A 27,567-nucleotide genomic window follows, 5' to 3' on the forward strand; every position below is an offset into this window, starting at 1 on the left:
CGATCTCCGCGTATTAAAGTTTTGCCCCGGGTCCCCCGATTTTCTCCATTCATGGAAATGATCGCCGTTAAGTTTTCTTTTTTGGAATTAAAGCACATGGCCGTGGACAGGTTTATGATCAAAGTTAAATCGGAATGCTGTCTGGAATAAAACATCGCCCTTCGTCAAGTAACAGTTAAACTTCTAGACTGATAGCCGCAACCTCCTCGATCTCCAATGGTACGCGGAAAGATTTTCTCCCACTGTAATGCTGGCCACCGTCGTGTCAGTGAAATATTCATTCGTCGAAAAACACTAAATAAATAAATAAAAGACACAATTCATTGGTCAGGAGCAATCGGGAATAACTGTGGGAGTTTGAGGTGAACGTTCAATGAATCAGTGAATCAATCTATACAATGAACACCACTTAGCCTAATATTAGAGATATAATTAATAGGATGACATGGTCCAGGAATTGTTCCGCTTGTGTATCGCTTCACTCAAAGAGTTCGTCTGTTGATTTTAACAGAGAGCCTTTTGTCTGAGTGATGGCGTAATGCATCCTGCCATTAAAACATAATACTGTATCATATTCAACATTATATCCTGTTATCCTGCGGCGCAATGACCCACGAGCCTCCCAACTATGCGGTCGCTGCGTGCTCCAGCTTACGCTGACTTCCTCTCCGGGCGTACGTGGGAAGGTCTGCAGAAACCTGCTGATGGTAGTGGGTTTCCTCTGGCTCTGTCCGATTTCCTCTCACAATAATGCTGCCCACCGTTGTATAAGCGAAATATTTTTGAGGACGACGTAAAACACCAATCAAATAATAAAAGAGCACATTCCTACGAAACTTATTCCACGACACACAGAAGGGAGATGAAATGAAGTCAGTCATAGAAGTACAATATGTGGATATGATTTGCATTCTGCTGATTATATTTAATAACAGGACGTAACAGAGTAATGACCCAGGAGCCTCTCACCAATGTGGTCGCTGTGAGTTCAAGTCCAGCTCATTCTGGCTTCCTCTCCGGCCGTAAGTGAGAAGGTCTGCCAGCAACCTGCGGATGGTCGTGGGTTTCCCCCGGGCTGTGCCCGGTTTCCACCCACCATAAAGCTGGCCGCCGTCGTATAAGTGAAATATTCTTGAGTACGGTGTAAAACACCAATCCAATAAATAAATACATAAATAAATAAATAAATAAGTCATACAGATACACGTTGGTCATGCCATATCTGTATTTGTCATGAGTACAAGTCTAGGCGTGTTCTAATGGCTATGACATAGAATGTAGCCTGTACACTGTATCTGCGATGAGTACAAGTCTAAGCTTGTTCTAATGGTCATGACATATAATCTAGCCTGTACACTGTATCTGCGATGAGTATAAGTCTAGGCTTGTTCTAATGGTCATGACATATAATCTAGCCTGTACACTGTATCTGCGATGAGAGGGTACACATGCCCTGTGCGGGGAATGGTCACTGCAGTAGCACGGTACTGTCTGTTGCTGATTAGAAGAGGTATTTACTGGATCAGAGGCGTTATCGGAGTAAAATGATATGAGAACTGAGAATGGAGCAATGTACGAGCCCACCCTGCATCTTGATCGTAGTCTGATTGGAAACTAACCATACACTTGGCTTCATTTTTAACCTAAATTGTTTTCTCAGTAGAAATAACGAGGAGGGCATTTTCTGCCCATTCTGACACGTGTTTGTTGCCACTGTAAGGATATATGTCAATTTCCTCTAGCGCATCCCTAAAACAAAGAGCCCCACGTGAGGTAGGTAAAATATATAAGAGATCGAATGATGCAGAGAAAATATACAGTTGTCTGTAAGTGGAAAACGAGTGGCTATGATCAATGTGTACCCACTTCAACATAACCCAAGGCTTTTATATAAACTCGGGAATAGTTTTTGGCGGAGTATTTTATATAGACAGCTGTTGTGTGTATAATTAGAGGGGACTTTATCCGAGGCCGACCCTATGGGCGATCGGGATGGGAATGTATACAAGGGCACACCGTAGGGGATTAGCAAGGGCCTAGTAGATCCAATGAACACCTTGAAAGAATAAAGAAGCAGAGTGTAACTGCGAATAACTGCGTTTTAATGATCCTATATCGACTAACTTGTAGAATATAGAGGCCCAATATATATATAATTTAATGTGATTTTGGAATTTGAATTAAAGTTTGCGTTACTGTTTTAGCTTTTTCTACATGTCTGTCTATGTTTGTTTGATTTTGAATATATTCATTACCTCATCAAAACCATCTTCTCTCTCTTGGCTTAGATATGCCAGATATGCCACATAACAGAGGTATACACTGCATTCCTCTGTTATGATTATATATAATGTGTCCCTGCATACGTAGGCATACCTGTGTGGGGAATGCCATGTACCTTTATACTGACACTGTTGATACCTCTCGCAAAAAAGATAGGCAATGTACTTATCTGACTGTTGGTTAAGACCCTTTTCTGATCGGCAATTTAAGTCATGATATATTAAGAGTGAACGAATGATTGATCATAACACAACTTTGGGAGTATTGCATAATACAAATGAAATAAACAACAAACGTACTCTGCAAACTGACTGTCAGCCTTGGTATAATTTTCCAGACGCGGAAACAATAGACAGGCCATGTTTACAGGTCTGTATACATTCAGTTATACGTAGGCCTACACACAGAATGTGTTTGCAATTTGAACTTTTCTCTTGGTCTCCATTAGATACTCTAGAGACCATTGGATACTTATATTTGATAGACATCAGGAGATTTGGCAACATATGCTCACTCATAGCCGTATTTTGTCTGAGAGACATCTGGAGATGTTACAACATATGCTCACTCATAGCCGTATTTTGTCTAAGTGACATCTGGAGATGTGGCAACATATGCTCACTCATAGCCGTATTTTGTCTGAGTGACATCAGGAGATGTGGCAACATATGCTCACTCATAGCCGTATTTTGTCTGAGTTACGTCTGGAGATGTGGCAACATATGCTCCCTCATAGCCACATTTTGTCTGAGTTACATCTGGAGATGTGGCAACATACGCTCACTCATAGCCGTATTTTGTCTGAGTGACATCAGGATATGTGGCAACATATGCTCACTCATAGCCGTATTTTGTCTGAGTGACATCTGGAGATGTGGCAACATACGCTCCCTCATAGCCGTATTTTGTCTGAGAGACATCTGGCGATTTGGCAACACATGCTCACTCATAGTGGTGAGCCATGCGGCTGTGTATATTTTATTTTACCACAATAAATGGTATTTCAACAGTGGTAATTGGTGAAAGTAGAACATCTTCACCCTATTTAGAAATGATTTTATTACGTTTGAATGTAAAACCTGCCTGATAAAACGTGACAAAAAGCCATGCCTGGCAGCAAACCAAGCCTGATAAAAAGTGACAAAAAAACATGCATGACAGCCTGCAGCTTAGATGCCTGATAAAACGTGACAAAAAGCCACGCATAACAAAGCCTGACAGCAAACCATGTCTAATAAAACTTGACAAACAGTCATGCATGACAAAGCCTGGCCGCAAACCATGCCTGATAAAACGTGACAAACAACCATGCATGAGAAAGCCTGACAGCAAATCATGTTTAATAAAACCTGACAAACAGTCATGCATGACAAAACATGGCAGCAAACCATGCCTGATAAAACGTGACAAACAACCATGCATGACAAAGCCTGACAGCAAATCATGTAAAATAAAACGTGTTAGAAAACCATTTATGATAAACATGACAGCAAACCACGTATATAATAAAACGTGACAGCAAAAATGTGTATCACAAAACGTGAACGTCTATGTGTGGTATAGCTTGACATAGTACAATACAGCCACGCGTGCATGATATAACGCGACAGCAAATCCATGTGTGGTATAGCTTGATATAAAACAATACTGCCACGCATGCATGATATAACGTGACAGCAAATCCATGTGTGGTATAGCTTGACATAGTACAATACAGCCACGCGTGCATGATATAACGCGACAGCAAATCCATGTGTGGTATAGCTTGATACAAAACAATACAGCCACGCATGCATGATATAACGTGACAGCAAATCCATGTGTGGTATAGCCTGATATAAAACAATACAGCCACGCATGCATGATATAACGTGACAGCAAATCCATGTGTGGTATAGATTGACATAGTACAATACAGCCACGCATGCATGATATAACCTGACAGCAAATCCATGTGTGGTATAGCTTGATATAAAACAATACAGCCACGCATGCATGATATAACGCGACAGCAAATCCATGTGTGGTATAGATTGATATAAAACAATACAGCCACGCATGCATGATATAACGTGACAGCAAATCCATGTGTGGTATAGCCTGATATAAAGCAATACAGCCACGCATGCATGATATAACGTGACAGCAAATCCATGTGTGGTATAGATTGACATAGTACAATACAGCCACGCATGCATGATATAACGTGACAGCAAATCCATGTGTGGTATAGCTTGATATAAAACAATACAGCCACGCATGCATGATATAACGCGACAGCAAATCCATGTGTAGTATAGCTTGATATAAAACAATACAGCCACGCATGCATGATATAACGTGACAGCAAATCCATGTGTGGTATAGATTGACATAGTACAATACAGCCACGCATGCATGATATAACGTGACAGCAAATCCATGTGTGGTATAGCTTGACATAGTACAATACAGCCACGTGTGCATGATATAACGCGACAGCAAATCCATGTGTGGTATAGATTGATATAAAACAATACAGCCACGCATGCATGATATAACGTGACAGCAAATCCATGTGTGGTATAGCTTGACATAGTACAATACAGCCACGCGTGCATGATACAACGCGACAGCAAATCCATGTGTGGTATAGTTTGATATAAAACAATACAGCCACGCATGCATGATATAACGTGACAGCAAATCCATGTGTGGTATAGCTTGATATAAAACAATACAGCCACGCGTGCATGATACAACGCGACAGCAAATCCATGTGTGGTATAGCTTGATATAAAACAATACAGCCACGCGTGCATGATATAACGTGACAGCAAATCCATGTGTGGTATAGCTTGACATAAAACAATACAGCCACGCGTGCATGATATAACGTGACAGCAAATCCATGTGTGGTATAGATTGACATAGTACAATACAGCCACGGATAGAGCGTACCAACAGACCAGTCATGATATAACGTGACAGCAAATCCATGTGTGGTATAGATTGACATAGTACAATACAGCCACGGATAGAGCGTACCAACAGACCAATCATGATATAACGTGACAGCAAATCCATGTGTGGTATAGATTGACATAGTACAATACAGCCACGGATAGAGCGTACCAACAGACCAATCATGATATAACGTGACAGGAAATCCATGTGTGGTATAGATTGACATAGTACAATACAGCCACGGACAGAGCGTACCAACAGACCAATCATGATATAACGTGACAGGAAATCCATGTGTGGTATAGATTGACATAGTACAATACAGCCACGGACAGAGCGTACCAACAGACCAATCATGATATAACGTGACAGCAAATCCATGTGTGGTATAGATTGACATAGTACAATACAGCCACGGATAGAGCGTACCAACAGACCAATCATGATATAACGTGACAGGAAACCATGCATGATTTAACGTGATAGCAAAAAATGCATCATAAAGCGTGCAAAGTCGGTAGACGTGGGATCAAACCCGGGTGGGGTCATATCAAATACTTCTAAAATGGTACCGAAAGGCTAGAGCAAGGAAACAACTAGGACTGGTTCACCCCGTATCAGTATAATGTGACTAGGTGGGGTGTCATATAAGGTGTTTTCGGCATGATATTTCAGTGGCGGCATTGACTGGGCCTGCCACAAGAAGACACAATATATTTGCACACACCTAATAACTCCTCGTCTTCATATGACTGAAAAATTGTTCAGTACTACGTAAAACCCCAAGCATTCATTCATACACAAATGGTAATACACGAGATATAACTAACCCGGCAGGCCCATGTCTAATTAATAAATGTATTTGATGAGAGCAATAGTTATAAATGTTTTCCGTACTATGACCCTGCGTATATTATTGATGGAGGAAACCGTTGTTCGGGGAAGGGGGGGGGGATTGATAAACACCAATCCGGTGGCAGACAAGTAGTGTTCAACGAACGGGAAACTGTTAAACGGCTGCTTGCCGCCTATATTCACCAGAACGCCACGAACAATGAGTGCGAGGAGGACTACAAATTCCCAGCTCAGAGCCGTCTTAAAAGCTAAGTAAAGACTGGTGGTCAAATATGAGGATAGCAATATCACAGAAAGCCCGAATATACTCTGAAAATTGATCATTATTTCGCATCAATGTTTTTCTATACATCACAAAATACAGTCATAACGCTTCTATACATCACAAAATACAGTCATAACGCTTCTATACATCACAAAATACAGTCATAACGCTTCTATACACCACAAAATACAGTCATAACGCTTCTATACACCACAAAATACAGTCATGACGCTTCTATACACCACAAAATACAGTCATAACGCTTCTATACACCACAAAATACAGTCATAACGCTTCTATACACCACAAAATACAGTCATGACGCTTCTATACACCACAAAATACAGTCATAACGCTTCTATACACCACAAAATACAGTCATGACGCTTCTATACACCACAAAATACAGTCATAACGCTTCTATACACCACAAAAGACAGTCATAACGCTTCTATACATCATAAAATACAGTCATAACGCTTCTGTACACCACAAAATACAGTCATAACGCTTCTATACATCACAAAATACAGTCATAACGCTTCTATACATCATAAAATACAGTCATAACGCTTCTATACACCACAAAATACAGTCATAACGCTTCTGTACACCACAAAATACAGTCATAACGCTTCTATACACCACAAAATACAGTCATAACGCTTCTATACATCACAAAATACAGTCATAACGCTTCTATACATCATAAAATACAGTCATAACGCTTCTATACACCACAAAATACAGTCATAACGCTTCTATACACCACAAAAGACAGTCATGGCGTTTCTATACACCACAAAAGACAGTCATAACGCTTCTGTACACCACAAAAGACAGTCATAACGCTTCTATACATCACAAAATACAGTCATAACGCTTCTGTACACCACAAAAGACAGTCATAACGCTTCTATACACCACAAAATACAGTCATGACGCTTCTATACACCACAAAATACAGTCATAACGCTTCTATACACCACAAAAGACAGTCATAACGCTTCTATACATCATAAAATACAGTCATAACGCTTCTGTACACCACAAAATACAGTCATAACGCTTCTATACATCACAAAATACAGTCATAACGCTTCTATACATCATAAAATACAGTCATAACGCTTCTATACATCACAAAATACAGTCATAACGCTTCTATACACCACAAAATACAGTCATAACGCTTCTATACATCACAAAATACAGTCATAACGCTTCTATACATCACAAAATACAGTCATAACGCTTCTATACATCATAAAATACAGTCATAACGCTTCTATACACCACAAAATACAGTCATAACGCTTCTATACACCACAAAAGACAGTCATGGCGTTTCTATACACCACAAAAGACAGTCATAACGCTTCTGTACACCACAAAAGACAGTCATAACGCTTCTATACATCACAAAATACAGTCATAACGCTTCTGTACACCACAAAAGACAGTCATAACGCTTCTATACATCACAAAATACAGTCATAACGCTTCTGTACACCACAAAAGACAGTCATGGCGTTTCTATACACCACAAAATACAGTCATAACGATTCTTAGCACTACAAAAGACAGTCATAACGGTTTTTCTCAGGATTATATAAATAAAGAAATTTCAACGGAATCTGTTTTCAGCTTTCTCATTTGATGTGTTTGGAAAAAGCATTTAAAATTTTCAAAAACTGTATTCACTTGGTTTTGTATTATTTTTAGTGACGCTGTCATATAGACCGACCAACACCAGTACTTTTGCTGGTCGTAAAATATAGGAAACCTGAAACGCCATATACATAAAACCCATCGGTATATAGCTTCCCATAACAATGTTTTACTGGTGATGTGAATAAAGGATGTTGTCATTTATGCACCACTAAAAATACATACAAAACGTATGTACCTTCTGAACTCTCTTAGTTTGAATCCAGCGAGAATCTATTTACTTCAGCGCCTTGGATAAGTATGGGCTTGTTAGGTACAAATTTTCGGGACAACAAACAGCTTCATCTGAGGATTTTGCATATAAAATCCTTTATTAGCTCACAGGGATTTTTGTATTTTGTGCAGCTGTATTAAATCTTTCATTCATGGAAATATAGTACTTTTAATTTGAACATATCGCCCGTCAACTATCCATAGGTCTCTGCGGGCCCCCCGTGCATTGGCTGGCCCGCTCAGCAGGATGTCTGGCGAAAAAATATTACATTTGTTTTCATTCTAATTACAGGAACACCGCATGTATTAATTACCGTAAATTAGATCCTTAAGAATAATAGAGAAAAGGGAAAGCAGCCTGGGAATTAGCTTACTTATAAGCTAAGTAAGGCGAGCATTTCTACTCGGATGGGTTAGGTACGCTGGGCAGCCTCGATACACGTCAGGGCTGCCAAGTCTTGTCTTTGAGTGGAGACACCAGTGCCCGCCTCGTACACGCTCTTCTCCAACAGGCTCTTCCCTTACACGCTCTTCCCCAGTATCAGTTACCAGGGAGGGTAAATCAGCTTGTTATCCCGACAGTTTCTCCTGTCGGCCACTTCCCGTTTCGTGTATCAACTCGTAGATAGTTTCGAGACGTTTAACTCTATAATGACTGGAAGCAGCCCTGATAACTATGTAGTCATATAGGGTGAAAGAACACGCACGGCACTCCCGCATGCTTTGACCCTCTGACTATCTCGTGCCGCATATTGGCGAACAGGACATGTTAGCCAATAGGAATAAGATATGTTTATGCTAGCTCTGTACATGTATTTGAGATCATTCGATGTGTTCATTTTTATTTGCTAGACTACAATATATCACCCACACATTCGTTCCCCTTTACCGATCTTGTTTTTCAAGTTAATAAAAATGTCACTTTCGTATAAGTATAATGTAGAACTGGAAAATCGAAAACATCAACAGCCTTTGGTCATCCCAAACACAAGGGCTCCCTAGGTAAAGCAAGCAAAACCAATGATACGACAGAGGTTAGGCCTACACAACCCTACTTTAAAACATATACCTCCAATCTCCAGACGTATATACAGACCTTTAGTATCTTAATTAAAGTATCTTAACTAAAGCATCCCGAGGCCTGGTCCCTACTGCTGGACTAAGCATCCCCGAGACCTGGTCCCTACTGCTGGACTAAGCATCCCCGAGACCTGGTCCCTACTGCTGGACTAAGCATCCCCGAGACCTGGTCCCTACTGCTGGACTAAGCATCCCCGAGACCTGGTCCCTACTGCTGGACAGCATCCTCGAGGCCTGGTCCCTACTGCTGTACTAAGCATCCCCGAGGCCTGGTCCCTGCTGCTGGACTAAGCATCCCCGAGACCTGGTCCCTACTGCTGGACAGCATCCTCGAGGCCTGGTCCCTACTGCTGGACTAAGCATCCCCGAGGCCTGGTCCCTACTGCTGGACTAAGCATCCCCGAGGCCTGGACTCTACTGCTAAACTAAGCATCCCCGAGGCCTGGTCCCTATTGGTGGACTGAGCATCCCCGAGGCCTGGTGCCTTTGCATGATTTAATGTTACCGTATGTTAAATGTGATGGCAACACAGCATTTTGAGTAACACTAGACCAGTGACGTCTTATAAATTGCAATTAACACTAGTCACTGCAGTTTTTCTGACCTAATTCTGCTTAAGCCATGGTGTTGGGTGGGAAGGTTTGTAATATGCCCTATTTAAGCATGTGCATGAACAATTAGAATAAAACCCTAACTGAGGTAACTTGACAAGTGGCCGTATTTCACCGGTAACGTGTGGCCATTTGGCAGCTCCCATACTGTCGCTCCTACTGTCGCTCCTACTGTCTCTCCTACTCTGGCTTTATTGTACTTCTTTAATCATACTGTATTCTTGTATAATGAACTAAAGAGTGCCGACATTGTTTTGTCCCCATCATGACGGGGTTGTCTTGTGACAGGAGTGTTCCCTATCAGAGGGCTGACATTGTTTTGACCCCATCATGACGGTGTTGTCTTGTGACATGGCTGTTACCTATTAGAGTGCCGACATTGTTTTGACCTCACCATGACGGGGTTGTCTTGTGACATGGCTGTTCCCTATCAGAATGCCGACATTGTTTTGTCCCCATCATGACGGTGTTGTCTTGTGACATGGCTGTTCCCTATCAGAGTGCCCGACATTGTTTTGGCCTCACCATGACGGGGTTGTCTTGTGACAGGAGTGTTCCCTATCAGAGTGCCGACATTGTTTTGACCCCATCATGACGGTGTTGTCTTGTGACAGGACTGTTCCCTATCAGAGTGCCGACATTGTTTTGTCCCAATCATGACGGTGTTGTCTTGTGACAGGACTGTTCCCTATCAGAGTGCCTGACATTGTTTTGACCCCACCATGACGGTTTTGTCTTGTGACAGGACTGTTCTCCATCAGAATGCCCAACACTGTTTTGACCTCACCATGACGGTGTTGTCTTGTGACAGGACTGTTCTCTATCAGAGTGCCCGACAATGTTTTGACCTCACCATGACAGTGTTGTCTTGTGACATGACTGTTCCCTATCAGAGTGCTGACATTGTTTTGTCCCCATCATGATGGTGTTGTCTTGTGACAGGACTGTTCCCTATCAGAGTGCCGACATTGATTTGTCCCAACCATGACGGTGTTGTCTTGGGACATGACTGTTCCAATCAGAGTGCTGACATTGTTTTGTCCCCACCATAACAGTGTTGTCTTGTGACAGGACTGTTCCCTATCAGAGTGCCCGACATTGTTTTGTCCCCATCATTATGGTGTTGTCTTGTGACAAGCTGTTCCCTATCAGAGTGCCTGACATTGTTTTGACCCCACCATTAGAGGGTTGTCTTGGAACAAGACTGTTCTCCATCAACATGTCTGACATTGTTTTGTCCCCATCATGACGGTGTTGTCTTGTGACAGGACTGTTCCCTATCAGAGTGCCCAACATTGTTTTGACCCCATCATGACTGTGTTGTCTTGGGACAAGACTGTTCTCCATCAGCATGTGTGACATTGTTTTGTCCCCATCATGACGGTGTTGTCTTGTGACATGACTGTTCCCTATCAGAGTGCCCAACATTGTTTTGTCCCCATCATGACGGTGTTGTCTTGTGACAGGACTGTTCCCTATCAGAGTGCCCGACATTGTTTTGACCCCACCATGACGGTGTTGTATTGTGACATGACTGTTCCCTATAGAGGTGTTGCACATTGTTTTAACCCCACCATGACGGTGTTGTCTTGAGATAATCCCTATCAAACACACTTTAAAATCATATTTTTCATTGATATTGATGTGTTATGATTCGAGTACTGCCTACATGTCACCTATAACTAAACAACATATTATAGTCCCCATTCTGCTGCCAGAGATAACTGTTGTCAACCAGATTCATTTGTGATCGAGGTCATACCACTCGCATTGCATCTCCACAGACGCACTCTGTCACGTCAGTCAACATGATTTTCTATCTTCATCTGTGATCGAGGTCATTCTACTCGCAGTGCTTTTCCACAGACGCACTCTGTCACGTCAGTCAACAGGACTTTCTATCTTCATCTGTGATCGAGGTCATTCTACTCGCAGTGCTTTTCCACAGACGCACTCTGTCACGTCAGTCAACGTGACTTTCTATCTACATCTGTGATCGAGGTCATACTACTCGCAATGCATCTCCACAGACGCACTCTGTCACGTCAGTCAACATGACTTTCTATCTTCATCTCTGAGGTCATTCTACTCGCAGTGCATCTCCACAGACGCACTCTGTCACGTCTGTCAACATGACTTTCTATCTTCATCTATGATCGAGGTCATACTACTCGCAGTGCATCTCCACAGACGCACTCTGTCACGTCTGTCAACATGACTTTCTATCTTCATCTATGATCGAGGTCATACTACTCGCAGTGCATCTCCACAGACGCACTCTGTCACGTCTGTCAACATGACTTTCTATCTTCATCTATGATCGAGGTCATACTACTCGCAGTGCATCTCCACAGACGCACAGATTTGTAGGTCTGTGTTGGTAGGTCATATTGACTATATTCAAGCAGTAATATACACAGGTAGTAAGTACATGAAATAATGTAATTGATCTAGAATTTCGCTCCATAAATTGCATAACATATTGCTTTCAGCTCTGAAACTTGCATTTTGCCCATAGAAATCATCCTACCTTCCAAACAAACGTAAAGACATCTTTCTCAGACCAACATAACTCCCAGAATCAGGAAAACTCAGCAAATTAGTCATGGATGAGTTTTAAGTCACTTACGGTAGGTGTGGTTTTCTCATGTGTGTATCTGACCAGATAGGCAGGACATAAATACAAAGCAAAAATCAGTAAATTAAACCCTTTGTCTTTTATTAATCATACATGTAGATAGTAAAAAGTGCTACATCAAAGACTATCAAACATGCACACAGGACAGCTGACAGACAAAATGTTCACCTCAAATAGTCATTAATTAGTTTCACTTCACACCTTCCTCTTTGGTGTCTTCAGTCATGCTCAGATGACTAGTGTCTGTGATTAAACTATCAGCAGTCTGTGATATTTTGTCAGGATGTGGAGTTAGGGGTGCAGAGTTGCCTTCTCCTGTGTCCACAACTGAAGCAGAATTACTTCCCTTGATTCCCTCAACCATTCGTCCAGCCTGGTCTGCATACTGGTACTTCCTGAACTCTTTCCTTGCCTCGGCAAGGAGAACATTGGACAGAAAACTACTCTTCTCCCTCTGTGCTGGGATAACACTAGGCCATGGATTTCCTGGGGTATCACAACAAACACATCATTAGAGAAAACGGGATAGGATCCAGCTTTAAAGTCCTATCATCACTATAGCATTTTATCACAAAGCTATGATTAATCTAAGATTGTTTTGATTCATGTCTTGACGAACAGATCTAGAAAAACACCCGTTCACATTTACTTTAATGGTATATATCTTACTGCCATGGCGTTGATGATGCTGTTTAAGACTTATTGCATGTGTAGAAAGTAAAACCCCAAGCAAACATATTCTGCCACCAGTGTGAATGAGAACTCCCTGTGATATGCTAGTTTTGGTTAACCAGCTAGCAGAAACTCACTCTGAACATCAAAAAGTGGAAATACATAAACTACACATGAACTGGAACCAACTACAGTTTATCTACATATCTCTCAGACAAATGACCAAAAATTAGGACACCTTTGAGTTCGAGAATAGCCCGCTGTATTCCATCTCCTGGGTAGTCTACGGGCAGGTTCCATACCCGTGTAAAGCTGGAGGAATACTGCTGATAGCGGGGCACAAACACTTTAAACAGCTTGTGGATCAAGTCTTTCTCCTGTAACATACAAGAAGGACAGTAGTGACATAGAGCCATTGACGGACTAGTGTTTAAAACAGCATTGATTTGGTCGCAATACAATGATGTCTCCTTATAGAGGGAGATGGGCATGCTGTAGGCACAGACAGGACAGCCTTACTAACCATCACCGTACAGTCACACCAGGCATATAGTTGAGCGTTACATGAAGACCTTAATCGGTTGTCAGCACAATTACCTGGATTCAAGAAATAATTAATATTTCACACCAACTCACCAACAGCCAGTAATCTGCCATTTCCATGGTGCCTGGATGCTTGTCACCATGCTTGATCGCCTCTTGAATCAGCTGTAAAAAAAAGCACAATTCATCTCAATATGGCAACACAAATCTGCAACCTCCAACGATTTGACCAGGACCCAGTCGTACCTTTCACTTTAATAAGTAAAGTGTACAACAAATAAGATTCTGCCCATTATGTGTCCAATCAGCACATTCCCCCCCCCCCCCACTCCCCCCCCCCCCCCCCCAAAAAGACTGTTTTGTTCATTTCAGCCTGTCATGGTTATTAGATCATGTCTCACAAAACTTCCAACAATTACAATAGCAGCAATGCTACATCTGCCGTGTCTGGAGACGGTAACCTGAGGTCAAAAAGGTCAGATTCCATATAAGGCGTTTTACGACCTACTGACCCCAGGTGCTGAAGCAAGGTCATGTATACAGATGTCAATCGAGGGCCATAATAATGTCTGCGATTTGCAAGATAAGAGGTATAATACGGGCAGGCCAAAACGTGTCTTTCATCAGAAAAATACAAGTTGATTAGACATACTGTAGATATACCAAAGAACGTGTTGGACAGGATCAGTAGAGGATATGTATGTCAAAACTGGCAGCAGAATGCTTTACTTCGAGTCCTTGCAGCGTAGTTAAGCTCGGGTTATTTGGGCTGGCAGTTACAACCTTCAGTTTTTGGAAGGCGATATTTCACTGGAGACTGCCTGCTTGTACTGACAGTGAACACCGATCCCCATGTGATAGTATTAGCGGCTGCACAACCACTGAGGGTTGTGTCAATGTTACCAGTGTCCCTACAGTAACCAGTCTCCGGTTCAACAATAATTAAATTCTTTTTGTATGACTGATGGTGGACCACCTTTTAACAGTTCTGACAAGTACAGGAAAAGGTGACTGGTCTCGAGTATGTCAAGACAGGTTGCTGTGGGTGACTTTGCTCATACTAGTGTTGGGTTTCAATTAATAATGAAGTCGCCATCAGACATATGTTATCATTTGAGTGACTGCTTGGGGTTTAACGTCGTACTCAACAATTTTTCAGTCATATGACGACGAGCTTTCATTTGAATACAAATAGCTATCCTTTGGAGATTGCTATCCTGACACAGGGATGGATATTTACCTTTGGATTGACAGAGAATTTGGGAATTTAACAGTCAGGTGCCCTGGGGCATGGTGATTTCAATCAACTTAACCTATGATCGCTTTGTGCATGAGGCACCCTGGACAGGCTGGGGGGGTTAGTAATCAAGTTTTCCAAAATTTTGTGATGGTTCTTTTAGGGGTGAATGGGAGTAATCCACGGTTACGCGAGACCCAACAAAGTGTAGTCATCCAGGGCTAGACAAAGCAGACTATTTCCAAACAAATATACCATTAGGATCTTCTTTTCAGGTTAAAAGTGCATGTTCCATTCAGGAACAACAACTTTGTGAACACCCATAACTGTGGTGAAGGCAAATTGGCCTCTGCTTCAGTGATGCCCGGCTCGTGAATTTAAGGCTGGTGCACAATTAACCAAGTTAACAAGTGGAATATACATGGGGTTTTGTGTGTGTGGATGGGAAGAGAGGCAAGATTTACAAGCCACTGTTGACACCTGTTTTGGACTGCAGACATCCTTTAGAAAGTACTTATCAGACTCAGCGTGAAATGGTGTATGCTATACCACAGGTTTCGGCTGTGGCTATAAGGCTCCGAAAACCAAGTATCAAGGAGTTGAAATAGCCAGCTTGGAGATAACACAGACAGCTGGGACTTGTACGAACTAGGGTTATGTTTACATGTTGATTTCCACCTGCATTCTGACAGTTTTTTTCCCCCACAGTCACAAGCTTTTACTGATTTTCATTGGTTAAAACTGAATGGGGAGATGTTCAATTTGCTTACAAAGAAAAACATCGTAAATAAGATGTTTATCATTCTAGTTTCTGTCACATGTCTGTCATTTATATGATATTGCTTAGCAATTTATACTTTTTTTTGAAAAGATTTTTTTTGAACTTCCATCAGACAGCATGTCGAGCCCGTAGCTGGTTGCTTATACCACAACGCTCGAGTTGATGTGTTAGAAAGTGGTTTTTCTAAGACGCCTTTAAGGCAAATGAACATGGTAAGGGTTGAATGCGCATGTGTCACATGCTTTTGTCACGTGAACTACATCTGAAAAAGGGTCTCCTCCATATTTGGCCAACCTCATTCAGCAAAGCATGAATAAACTGATGTAAGTAGTGACGTAGAAAGTCACACGTAAATATAACTTTAGCCTTTACAACAGCCCAGACGGCCTATTAATACAAGCGTATGAGGTTGATGAAAAGGGACGAAATGATTTGATTTATTTTATTTTATTTTTTGTTTTAACGAAGTACTCAAGAATATTTCAATTATACCATCATTATGCTGGGAGGAAACCCACGACCATCCTCAACTTTCTGAAACACCTTACCACGTACAGCCGGAGAAGAAGCCAGTATGAGCTGGACTTGAACTCACAGCAACCGCATTGGTGGGAGGCTCCTGGTTCATTTGCCGTGCTGGCGTGTTAACACCCTCGGACAGGTAAGCCCAATGACGAAATGAGCAATAAGTTGTCTCTGTATGATATCGTCTGACATTTACCCTTTCAGCGTATCCCCTCGCCTCGTCACATCGCCCATAATTCGCCTCTATCCGCTCTGTACGGAATAGTTGTGTGACAGTTTTCTGCAGGGACTTGATTCGGCCATGAGGACCACTACACGGTCCCAGAGCAGAAGACAACCGTCTGTGTCGAGGTTTGTAGCGGTAACGGAGCATAGGAAGTCGGCCTCCCTTCACTGATTTACAAGGTAACAAATACTTTCACGAGCTTAGCTTGGTTTCGTCCGATTTTTTTCCCACTTTTCCACAATTGTCCACGTTTGCCTCACCAGGTCGCCATATTGTGGTTTTCTCCACGCAGGGTTGTTGGTATCTCTGTACAAGATATTTGACCGCCTCTGTCAAGGAGAACAAGTGTGTGTACCGCTAGAGGGCGTCTGGGAGCATTTACCGGGAACAGTCAGATTGTCAAGGAGTTTAAAATTATCATCATGCCGAAAAAAACACAGAGAAACGCCTTCTATTTCTTCATGAAAGAATTGGAACCTCAACTGCGGCGAGAGGGCCGAGTTTTTCCCAACGGGATGGCAGATGTGGTTCCTATCGCTCATCCGAGATGGAAGGTGAGACAGTGGTGGTGGCATGGCATCTAATCCTATTGGACTGTAACTCTAATTGATATCACATTCCTGTCACGTATGTTAATCACACCGTCACAACATTGACAAAATCTTAAAGTTTCCTCATTTAAAATGTTGTGAACTGGTAACACCAACTGTGTTACCCCTCATCAGACACCAGTTAAATAGCCAACATTGCTCGGTTCTTTCCTTGCTTGTAGAAGAGCCAAGAACACAGGATATTGGGCCTATGATAGCTCAAAGCTAAGTTGGACGTTCCTACCATAATGCCCAGCTTCAGTCTTATAGCCTTCCATGTGGACAATTTCACACAAAAAAAACAACGAAAAGAAAAACAAAACAAAAACGCACGAACGCTAACTTAGTTTTGCTATCCACTGATTCCATAAAACGCCTGAAATGTAACATCTCAAAGCCAGCATTGGAGGGGCCTCCGTGGCTCAGTCGGTTAGCACGCTAGCGCAGCGTAGTGACCCAGAAGCCTCTCACCAATGCGGTCGCTGTGAGTTCAAGACCAGCTCATGCTGGCTTCCTCTCCGGCCGCCCTTTTTAAGGTCTGCCAGCAACCTGCGGATGGTCGTGGGTTTCCGCCGGGCTGTGCCCGGTTTCCACCTACCATAATGCTGGCCGCCGTCGTATAAGTGAAATATTCTTGAGTACGGCGTAAAACACCAATCAAAAAAAAAAAAAAAAAAAAAAAGCCAGCATTGGTAAACCATCTTCCAACTCTAATCCAGCCATTAAACTTTTGAATCAGACCACTCAAATGAAGGTATGCCATGTTTGGAATTTATTTCTTAAACTTCATGCAGGTTAATTGATGGGCAGTGAAAATGCTATCCCACCCAACATTCTGTTCACAGAGCATGCCATTCTTAAAGAGAATGTTGGGTAGGATGAAATATTTGCCACCCATCACCCAGCGCGAGGTTCAATGAAAAAGTATTCTGATTCGATTGTTTAAAACGGCTGGATTACTGTTGAAAAATGGTTTACCAATGCCAGCTTTGACATGTTTCATTTTGAGCACTTTAGGGAATCTGTGGATAGCAAAAATAAGGTAGGGTTTGAACTCCTTCTATTAGTGAAATTGTCCACATGGAAGTTTATATGACCGAAGCTGGGCATTACAGTAAGAATGTCCAGCTTAGCTTTAGCCTAGGCCAGTGAAAGATACAAGTTCTCGAGAGTTCCGCACTCGCACACATACCGGAAGTTTGGGTTAGAACCCTGGTGTACACGACCTTCGCGCCTGAGCATAGGGCGAATGGACCATTAATACGAGATCTGGAGAAAATTTGTACACCGGATCTGACATCACATATGACACACTGAAATGGCATGCATGCTTAAAACGTCCAGTTGAGCAGAGTGCAGTCACATGTGCCCATCTTCACGGAAATAGTGCATTCACAGCTTCTAGCATCATTCCAGAGAGCTTTGAGGATTAATAAGGAAAGGGAAAGATACTCTTGTGTCTTCAAAAATAAAAACTTTAACAATATATATTGGTCATTTCAGAAGTTATCCCACTTCGCAACTATGTAGATTGTTGGAGTGAAAATGTACAAAGGTTTTCAGCTGGCTGTTTTGTAGAGTTACATTTAAGTTCAACTTGGCTATATTATAGCTAGATTTCAATATATTGGCCTATATATTACTGTACATGCCTGTCCTGGAGTTGGAATATTCTAGGCCAACGTACCTGTCCCTCCATGATCACCGATACTGTAAGTGATCTAAAATTTCATCCATGATTAAGGTACTCATGGTTTTGGCCCGAATCTGAGAATTATATTGATCTTAAGAAAGGTTATTAAGGTTATTTCCTACTTGAAAAGGTAGAAAAATATAAGTTTCAACGCCAGTAGTATAATATTACTTTATGACTCTGTGATTGGACTTTTGGGGTGAATTTTTAGGTCCAGTACAACAGGCCATGTATATAGTTCGAAAGGTCAGAGAATTAAGGTCCTTACAACTACCAGCTTGTCATACCAATCTTACCAACCAGCTTTGTTCCGGTATACAATATACATGTAGGCTTACATATACTCCAGTGATATAGGCCTCAATCCAAGTTGTACCGGTATAGAATATACACGTAGGTTTACATACAATCCAGTGATATAGGCCTCAATCCAAGTTGTACCAGTATACAATATACACATAGGTTTACATGTACTCCAGTGATATAGGCCTCAATCCAAGTTAACCAATGTGGTCGCTGTAAGTTTACACATACTCCAGTGATATAGGCCTCAATCCAAGTTGTACCAGTATACAATATACACATAGGTTTACATACAATCCAGTGATATAGGCCTCAATCCAAGTTGTACCGGCATACAATATACACGTAGGTTTACATGTACTCCAGTGATATAGGCCTCAATACAAGTTGTACCGGCATACAATATACACGTAGGCTTACATATACTCCAGTGATATAGGCCTCAATCCAAGTTGTACCGGCATACAATATACAAGTAGGCTTACATGTACTCCAGTGATATAGGCCTCAATCCAAGTTGTACCGGCATACAATATACACGTAGGCTTACATATGCTCCAGTGATATAGGCCTCAATCCAAGTTGTACTGGTATACAGTATACAAGTAGGCTTACATATACTCCAGTGATATAGGCCTCAATCCAAGTTGTACCGGTATACAATAGACATGTAGGCTTACATATACTCCAGTGATAAAGGCCTCAATCCAAGTTGTACCGGCATACAGTATACACGTAGGCTTACATGTACTCCAGTGATATAAGCCTCAATCCAAGTTGTACTGGTATACAGTATACAAGTAGGCTTACATATACTCCAGTGATATAGGCCTCAATCCAAGTTGTACCGGTATACAATAGACATGTAGGCTTACATATACTCCAGTGATAAAGGCCTCAATCCAAGTTGTACCAGTATACAATATACACGTAGGCTTACATATACTCCAGTGATATAGGCCTCAATCCAAGTTGTACCGGCATACAATATACACGTAGGCTTACATATACTCCGACGATATAGGCCTCAATCCAAGTTGTACCGGTATACAATATACACGTAGGTTTACATGTACTCCAGTGATATAGGCCTCAATCCAAGTTGTACCAGTATACAATATACACGTAGGCTTACATATACTCCAGTGATATAGGCCACAATCCAAGTTGTACCAGTATACAATATACACATAGGTTTACATGTACTCCAGTGATATAGGCCTCAATCCAAGTTAACCAATGTGGTCGCTGTAAGTTTACACATACTCCAGTGATATAGGCCTCAATCCAAGTTGTACCGGCATACAGTATACAAGTAGGCTTACATATACTCCAGTGATATAGGCCTCAATCCAAGTTGTACCGGTATACAATAGACATGTAGGCTTACATACAATCCAGTGATAAAGGCCTCAATCCAAGTTGTACCAGTATACAATATACACGTAGGTTTACATGTACTCCAGTGATATAGGCCTCAATCCAAGTTGTACCAGTATACAATATACACGTAGGCTTACATATACTCCGATGATAAAGGCCTCAATCCAAGTTGTACCGGCATACAATATACACGTAGGTTTACATGTACTCCAGTGATATAGGCCTCAATCCAAGTTGTACCAGTATACAATATACACGTAGGCTTACATATACTCCGATGATATAGGCCTCAATCCAAGTTGTACCAGTATACAATATACACATAGGTTTACATGTACTCCAGTGATATAGGCCTCAATCCAAGTTGTACCAGTATACAATATACACATAGGTTTACATGTACTCCAGTGATATAGGCCTCAATCCAAGTTGTACCAGTATACAATATACACATAGGTTTACATGTACTCCAGTGATATAGGCCTCAATCCAAGTTGTACTGGCATACAATATACACGTAGGCTTACATATACTCCAGTGATAAAGGCCTCAATCCAAGTTGTACCAGTATACAATATACACATAGGTTTACATGTACTCCAGTGATATAGGCCTCAATACAAGTTGTACCGGTATACAATATACAAGTAGGCTTACATATACCCCAGTGATAAAGGCCTCAATCCAAGTTGTACCGGCATACAATATACACGTAGGTTTACATGTACTCCAGTGATAAAGGCCTCAATCCAAGTTGTACCAGTATACAATATACACGTAGGCTTACATATACTCCAGTGATATAGGCCTCAATCCAAGTTGTACCAGTATACAATATACACATAGGTTTAAATGTACTCCAGTGATATAGGCCTCAATCCAAGTTAACCAATGTGGTCGCTGTAAGTTTACACATACTCCAGTGATATAGGCCTCAATCCAAGTTGTACCGGCATACAGTATACAAGTAGGCTTACATATACTCCAGTGATATAGGCCTCAATCCAAGTTGTACCGGTATACAATAGACATGTAGGCTTACATATACTCCAGTGATAAAGGCCTCAATCCAAGTTGTACCAGTATACAATATACATGTAGGCTTACATGTACTCCAGTGATATCGGCCTCAATCCAAGTTGTACCGGCATACAATATACACGTAGGCTTACATATACTCCAGTGATATAGGCCTCAATCCAAGTTGTACTGGTATACAATATACAAGTAGGCTTACATATACTCCAGTGATATAGGCCTCAATCCAAGTTGTACCGGTATACAATAGACATGTAGGCTTACATATACTCCAGTGATAAAGGCCTCAATCCAAGTTGTACCGGCATACAATATACACGTAGGTTTACATGTACTCCAGTGATATAGGCTTCAATCCAAGTTGTACCAGTATACAATATACACATAGGTTTACATGTACTCCAGTGATAAAGGCCTCAATACAAGTTGTACCGGTATACAATATACAAGTAGGCTTACATATACTCCGATGATATAGGCCTCAATCCAAGTTGTACCAGTATACAATATACACATAGGTTTACATGTACTCCAATGATATAGCCCTCAATCCAAGTTGTACCAGTATACAATATACACGTAGGCTTACATATACTCCAGTGATATAGGCTTCAATCCAAGTTGTACCAGTATACAATATACACATAGGTTTACATGTACTCCAGTGATATAGGTCTCAATCCAAGTTAACCAATGTGGTCGCTGGAAGTTTACACATACTCCAGTGATATAGGCCTCAATCCAAGTTGTACCGGCATACAGTATACAAGTAGGCTTACATACAATCCAGTGATATAGGCCTCAATCCAAGTTGACCAATGTGGTCGCTGTGAGTCCAGCTCTTGCTGGCTTCCTCTCCAGCCGTACGTTGGAAGGTCTGTCAGCAACCTGCAGATGGTCGTGGGTTTCCCCCGAGCGCTGCCCAGTTTCCTCCTACCATAATGCTGGTTGCTGTTGTATAAGTGAAATTTTCTTGAGTACGGCGTAAAACACCAATCAAATAAATAAATAAATCATTCACATGGAATTTGCCCATTAAATTTCATTAAATTTATTTATTTTAATTAAATATTTAAAATGGGAAGACTTGCAAAAAAATTTGAAGATTTTGTTAGCTTAATGAATAGAAGTGGCCAATGATGCAGTGCATGCGAGACTGGCAAATCAAAGTAAAGGGTAAAACTAGGAATGACAGTTGTGATTCGGTGTACTGTTCCCTTACTGGGTATTTCTTGGTGGCAAGAACCACAGGGGATCAAGTGAAACGGTTAGTGAATAGTAATGATAGTAAGCGTTCTTTGTGGAACAAATGCAACTGAGGGACTCCTCAAATAAAAAAGACTATTTTTGTAGTCTGCATTGTCAGTTACACCAGCTTAACATCAGAAGATGTGGATATGCTGTTTGTCTAATTTGTGAATAACCTCAGGTTGCTCATGTGCATCTGTAATGACTTGCTGTGTTGTGCTTGTTCTGTAATAGATGATAGCTCTTCTGAGGGAGACTCATTGTGAGCCGTCCGGCCAAGTTTGTCAGCTTCCTCCCTGAATGGTTACTCATAACATATCTGATGTTCACACCATGTTCTACATACCTGCTCTCTACAGGCGGTAACTTGAGTGATGTCTTTTAAAGTCTTGCTAATTTACTTAGTTAATTAACACACTGTCTTTTGTGATGCAGACATATTAAAGTCTTCCCAGAATGCATCGTTTTGACAACGTTACATGATAAGAGGCATAGTTGGGCACAAAAAACTTAAAAACGGCAATAATATTTATTTCATTTATTTATTTGGTTGGTGTTTCACGCCGTACTCAAGAGTATTTCACTTATATGTCAGTGGCCAGAGTTATGGCGGGAGGAAACCAAATAGAGCCCAACGAAAACCACCACCATCCTCAGGCCATTGTGCTGGCCTGCTAACCACCTCAGCCAAGGAGGCCTCGGAAAATGGTCATAATAAGAATGAGCAACGTAGCGCTCCCTCCGAGGACAGATGGCATCTGTAATGGACCCAGCCCAAAATAGCAAGTTGTTACGTATGCTGAGTATCTATTAAACCGTATATGACTTGGCCCTGAGATTTATTCTTTTATCTTTATATCCAGTAGAGTTTCACTGTGTTTTTACAACTTTGCCTTGGGACAGAGTCGTATTACCGTTGCTGATATCCTGGCAGTTCAGAGCACAAGCACCATTGTGTGCAAATTTTTACCCCCAATGTCAGGAATGACAGTTGTGCATGTGCCTAACTATTTTGCATATGTCTAACAGTTTTACATTTGCCTAACAATTTTGCATGTACCTAACGATTTTGCACATGCCTAACAATTTTACATTTACCTAACAATTTTGCATTTGCATCACAATTTTGCATGTAAAAACGTTTACATGCTTTTTCCAAAAATGTTTTTCCAGTGGCAGCTTAAGTTAGATCTGTGTAACTTACACATTTAGAGGGATGTCATATTCAGCCCTTTAGTTTAACTGCATTAACTACACCACACTCTAAGTACAGGTCCAATAATGACATCATGTTTGTTTAAAGGATCTTCCTGCAAAAGAGAAGGAGAGATTTGAGAACATGGCTAAAGAGTTCAAGGCAAAGATGAGGGGAACAGAAGGTGACAAATATCGCATGGACACGAAGGGAAACATTATTGCTGTAAGTGATGCCTGATATAAGTAGTTATGTCGGACTAACATTTGGGGTAAATTAAAAGTGATTATTGTTTTGTAGTACCTGTACATTTAACCCCTGGAATGTATCCCATATTTTACGACACACCTGTTAGAAATTTGTTTGACAGTGACAACTTTGTTTGCCCATCCGTTTGTCTGACTACTGGTTTGAACCATATTTCCCGTCAGGTGTTCAGTGTACATGATCTCTGCTCTTGCTCTTATGCCATCTTGCCTTATGTGCAAGTGTAGTTGACATTGAAGTTTTCAAAATTGTTACATTACATTTGTTTTAGTACCGAAGGGATGAAAACCAAGAACTGATGAATTACTTCATAAAAATGGGAAAGGAAGTGAAAGCCAAATGGCCTCCGGGAGTGGGTAGGTTAACAACTCGCTGTTATCACTAGTTAGGTCTTGTCAAGAATTTACTGAGATGTGTGAAGGAAATGAGTGTGGAAGTTTGCCTTATAGTCCATACCCTGGTTTGCCTTATAGTCCATACTCTGGTTTGCCTTATAGTCCATACCCTGGTTTGCCTTATGGTCCAGGTCCTGGTTTGCCTTATAGTCCATACCTTGGTTTGCCTTATGGTCCAGGTCCTGCTTTGCCTTATAGTCCATACCTTGGTTTGCCTTATGGTCCAGGTCCTGGTTTGCCTTATAGTCCATATCTTGGTTTGCCTTATAGTCCATACCTTGGTTTGCCTTATGGTCCAGGTCCTGGTTTGCCTTATAGTCCATACCCTGGTTTGCCTTATAGTCCATACCTTGGTTTGCCTTATGGTCCAGGTCCTGCTTTGCCTTATAGTCCATACCTTGGTTTGCCTTATGGTCCAGGTCCTGGTTTGCCTTATAGTCCATATCTTGGTTTGCCTTATGGTCCATGTCTTGGTTTGCCTTATAGTCCATACCCTGGTTTGCCTTATAGTCCATACCTTGGTTTGCCTTATGGTCCAGGTCCTGGTTTGCCTTATAATCCATACCCTGGTTTGCCTTATAGTCCATACCTTGGTTTGCCGTATGTTCCACGTCCTGGTTTGCCTTATAGTCCATACCCTGGTTTGCCTTATAGTCCATACCTTGGTTTGCCTTATGGTCCAGGTCCTGGTTTGCCTTATAGTCCATACCTTGGTTTGCCTTATGGTCCAGGTCCTGGTTTGCCTTATAGTCCATACCTTGGTTTGCCTTATGGTCCAGGTCCTGGTTTGCCTTATAGTCCATAACCTGGTTTGCCTTATAGTCCATACCTTGGTTTGCCTTATGGTCCAGGTCCTGGTTTACCTTATAGTCCATACCCTGGTTTGCCTTATAGTCCATACCTTGGTTTGCCTTATGGTCCAGGTCCTGGTTTGCCTTATGGTCCATACCCTGGTTTGCCTTATAGTCCATACCTTGGTTTGTCTTATGGTCCATACCTTGGTTTGCCTTATGGTCCAGGTCGTGGTTTGCCTTATAGTCCATACCTTGGTTTGCCTTATGGTCCAGGTCGTGGTTTGCCTTATAGTCCATACCCTGGTTTGCCTTATGGTCCAGGTCCTGGTTTGCCTTATAGTCCATACCTTGGTTTGCCTTATGGTCCAGGTCCTGGTTTGCCTTATAGTCCATACCCTGGTTTGCCTTATAGTCCATACCTTGGTTTGCCTTATAATCCATGTCCTGGTTTACCTTATGCTGTATACCCAGGTTTGCCTTATGCTGTATATCCTGATTTAGCTTATGCTGTATACCCAGGTCTGCCCTATGGTGCATATCCTGGTTTGCCTTATGGTCCAGGTCCTGGTTTGCCTTATAGTACATGTCCTGGTTTGCCTTATGGTCCAGGTTCTGGTTTACCTTATAGTCCATACCGTGGTTTGCCTTATAGTCCATACCCTGGTTTGCCTTATGGTCCAGGTCCTGGTTTTCCTTATAGCCCATACCCTGGTTTGCCTTATGGTCCAGGTCCTGGTTGCCTTATGGTCCATACTCTGTTTTGCCTTATGGTCCAGGTCCTGGTTTGCCTTATGGTCCGTACCCTGGTTTGCCTTATGGTCCATCTCCTGGTTTGCCTTATAATCCATGTCCTGGTTTACCTTATGCTGTATACCCAGGTTTGCCTTATGCTGTATATCCTGATTTAGCTTATGCTGTATACCCAGGTCTGCCCTATGGTGCATATCCTGGTTTGCCTTATGGTCCAGGTCGTGGTTTACCTTATAGTCCATACCCTGGTTTGCCTTATGGTCCAGGTCCTGGTTTACCTTATAGTCCATACCTTGGTTTGCCTTATGGTCCAGGTTCTGGTTTGCCTTATAGTCCATACCCTGGTTTGCCTTATAGTCCATACTCTGGTTTGCCCTATAGTCCATACCCTGGTTTGCCTTATGGTCCAGGTCCTGCTTTGCTTTATAGTCCATGTCCTGATTTGCCTTATGGTCCAGGTCCTGGTTTGCCTTATAGTCCATGTCCTGGTTTGCCTTATGGTCCAGGTCCTGGTTTGCCTTATAGTCCATGTCCTGGTTTGCCTTATAGTCCAGGTCCTGGTTTACCTTATGGTCCAGGTCCTGGTTTGCCTTATGGTCCAGGTCCTGGTTTGCCTTATGGTCCATGTGCTGGTTTGCCTTATACCGGTAGTCCATACCCTGGTTTGCCTTGTAGCCCATGTCCTGGTTTGCCTTATAGTCCATACCCTGGTTTGCCTTATAGCCCATGTCCTGGTTTGCCTTATAGTCCATATCCTGGTTTGCCTTATAGTCCATACCCTGGTTTGCCTTATTGTCCATACCGTGGTTTACCTTATGGTCCATATCCTGGTTTGCCTTATGGCCCATCTCCTGGTTTGTGTTATAGTCCATACCCTGGTTTGCCTTATAGTCCACACCCTGGTTTGCCTTATAGCCCATGTCCTGGTTTGCCTTATAGCCCATGTCCTGGTTTGCCTTATAGTCCATACCCTGGTTTGCGATATAGTCCAGGTCCTGGTTTGCCTTATGGTCCATGTCCTGGTTTGCCTTATGCTGTATACCCTGGTTTGGTGTACACTTTGGTTTGCCTTATGTTGTATATCCTGGTTTGCCTCATGCTTTATACCCTGGTTTACCTTATGGTGTATACCCTGGTTTGCCTTATGTTGTATATCCTGGTTTGCCTCATGCTTTATACCCTGGTTTGCCTTATGCTGTATATCCTGGTTTAGCTTATGCTGTATACCCAGGTTTGCCTTATGCTGTATATCCTGATTTAGCTTATGCTGTATGCCCAGGTTTGCCTTATGATGCATGTCCTGGT

The 27,567-nt window shown here is 41.9% G+C and overlaps 2 protein-coding genes across 2 annotated transcripts in view; one reads left to right on the forward strand and one right to left on the reverse strand.

Annotated features, from left to right (window-relative positions):
* Nucleotides 1-12,696: 12,696 nt before the first annotated feature.
* LOC135461475 (large ribosomal subunit protein bL17m-like) lies at nucleotides 12,697-16,860 on the reverse strand. The gene is made up of 4 exons (XM_064738595.1): nucleotides 16,577-16,860; nucleotides 13,931-14,002; nucleotides 13,533-13,671; nucleotides 12,697-13,108 (listed from the first exon to the last, which is right to left on the reverse strand). The coding sequence occupies exons 1-4, from the start codon at nucleotides 16,751-16,753 to the stop codon at nucleotides 12,813-12,815; spliced, it is 684 nt and encodes a 227-aa protein (XP_064594665.1). The 5' UTR covers nucleotides 16,754-16,860; the 3' UTR covers nucleotides 12,697-12,812.
* Nucleotides 16,861-16,988: 128 nt separating this feature from the next.
* Nucleotides 16,989-27,567, forward strand: part of LOC135465728 (protein maelstrom homolog) — a 30,921-nt gene continuing 20,342 nt past the window's right edge. The window contains exons 1-3 of the mRNA XM_064743051.1: nucleotides 16,989-17,160; nucleotides 24,165-24,281; nucleotides 24,595-24,679. Of these exons, the coding sequence (XP_064599121.1) occupies nucleotides 17,029-17,160; nucleotides 24,165-24,281; nucleotides 24,595-24,679 (334 nt within the window). The 5' untranslated portion in view covers nucleotides 16,989-17,028. The remainder of the gene's footprint in view (nucleotides 17,161-24,164; nucleotides 24,282-24,594; nucleotides 24,680-27,567) is intronic.

Source organism: Liolophura sinensis, chromosome 1 (genome assembly GCF_032854445.1).
Source record: "Liolophura sinensis isolate JHLJ2023 chromosome 1, CUHK_Ljap_v2, whole genome shotgun sequence".
NCBI classification, from domain to species: domain Eukaryota; kingdom Metazoa; phylum Mollusca; class Polyplacophora; order Chitonida; family Chitonidae; genus Liolophura; species Liolophura sinensis.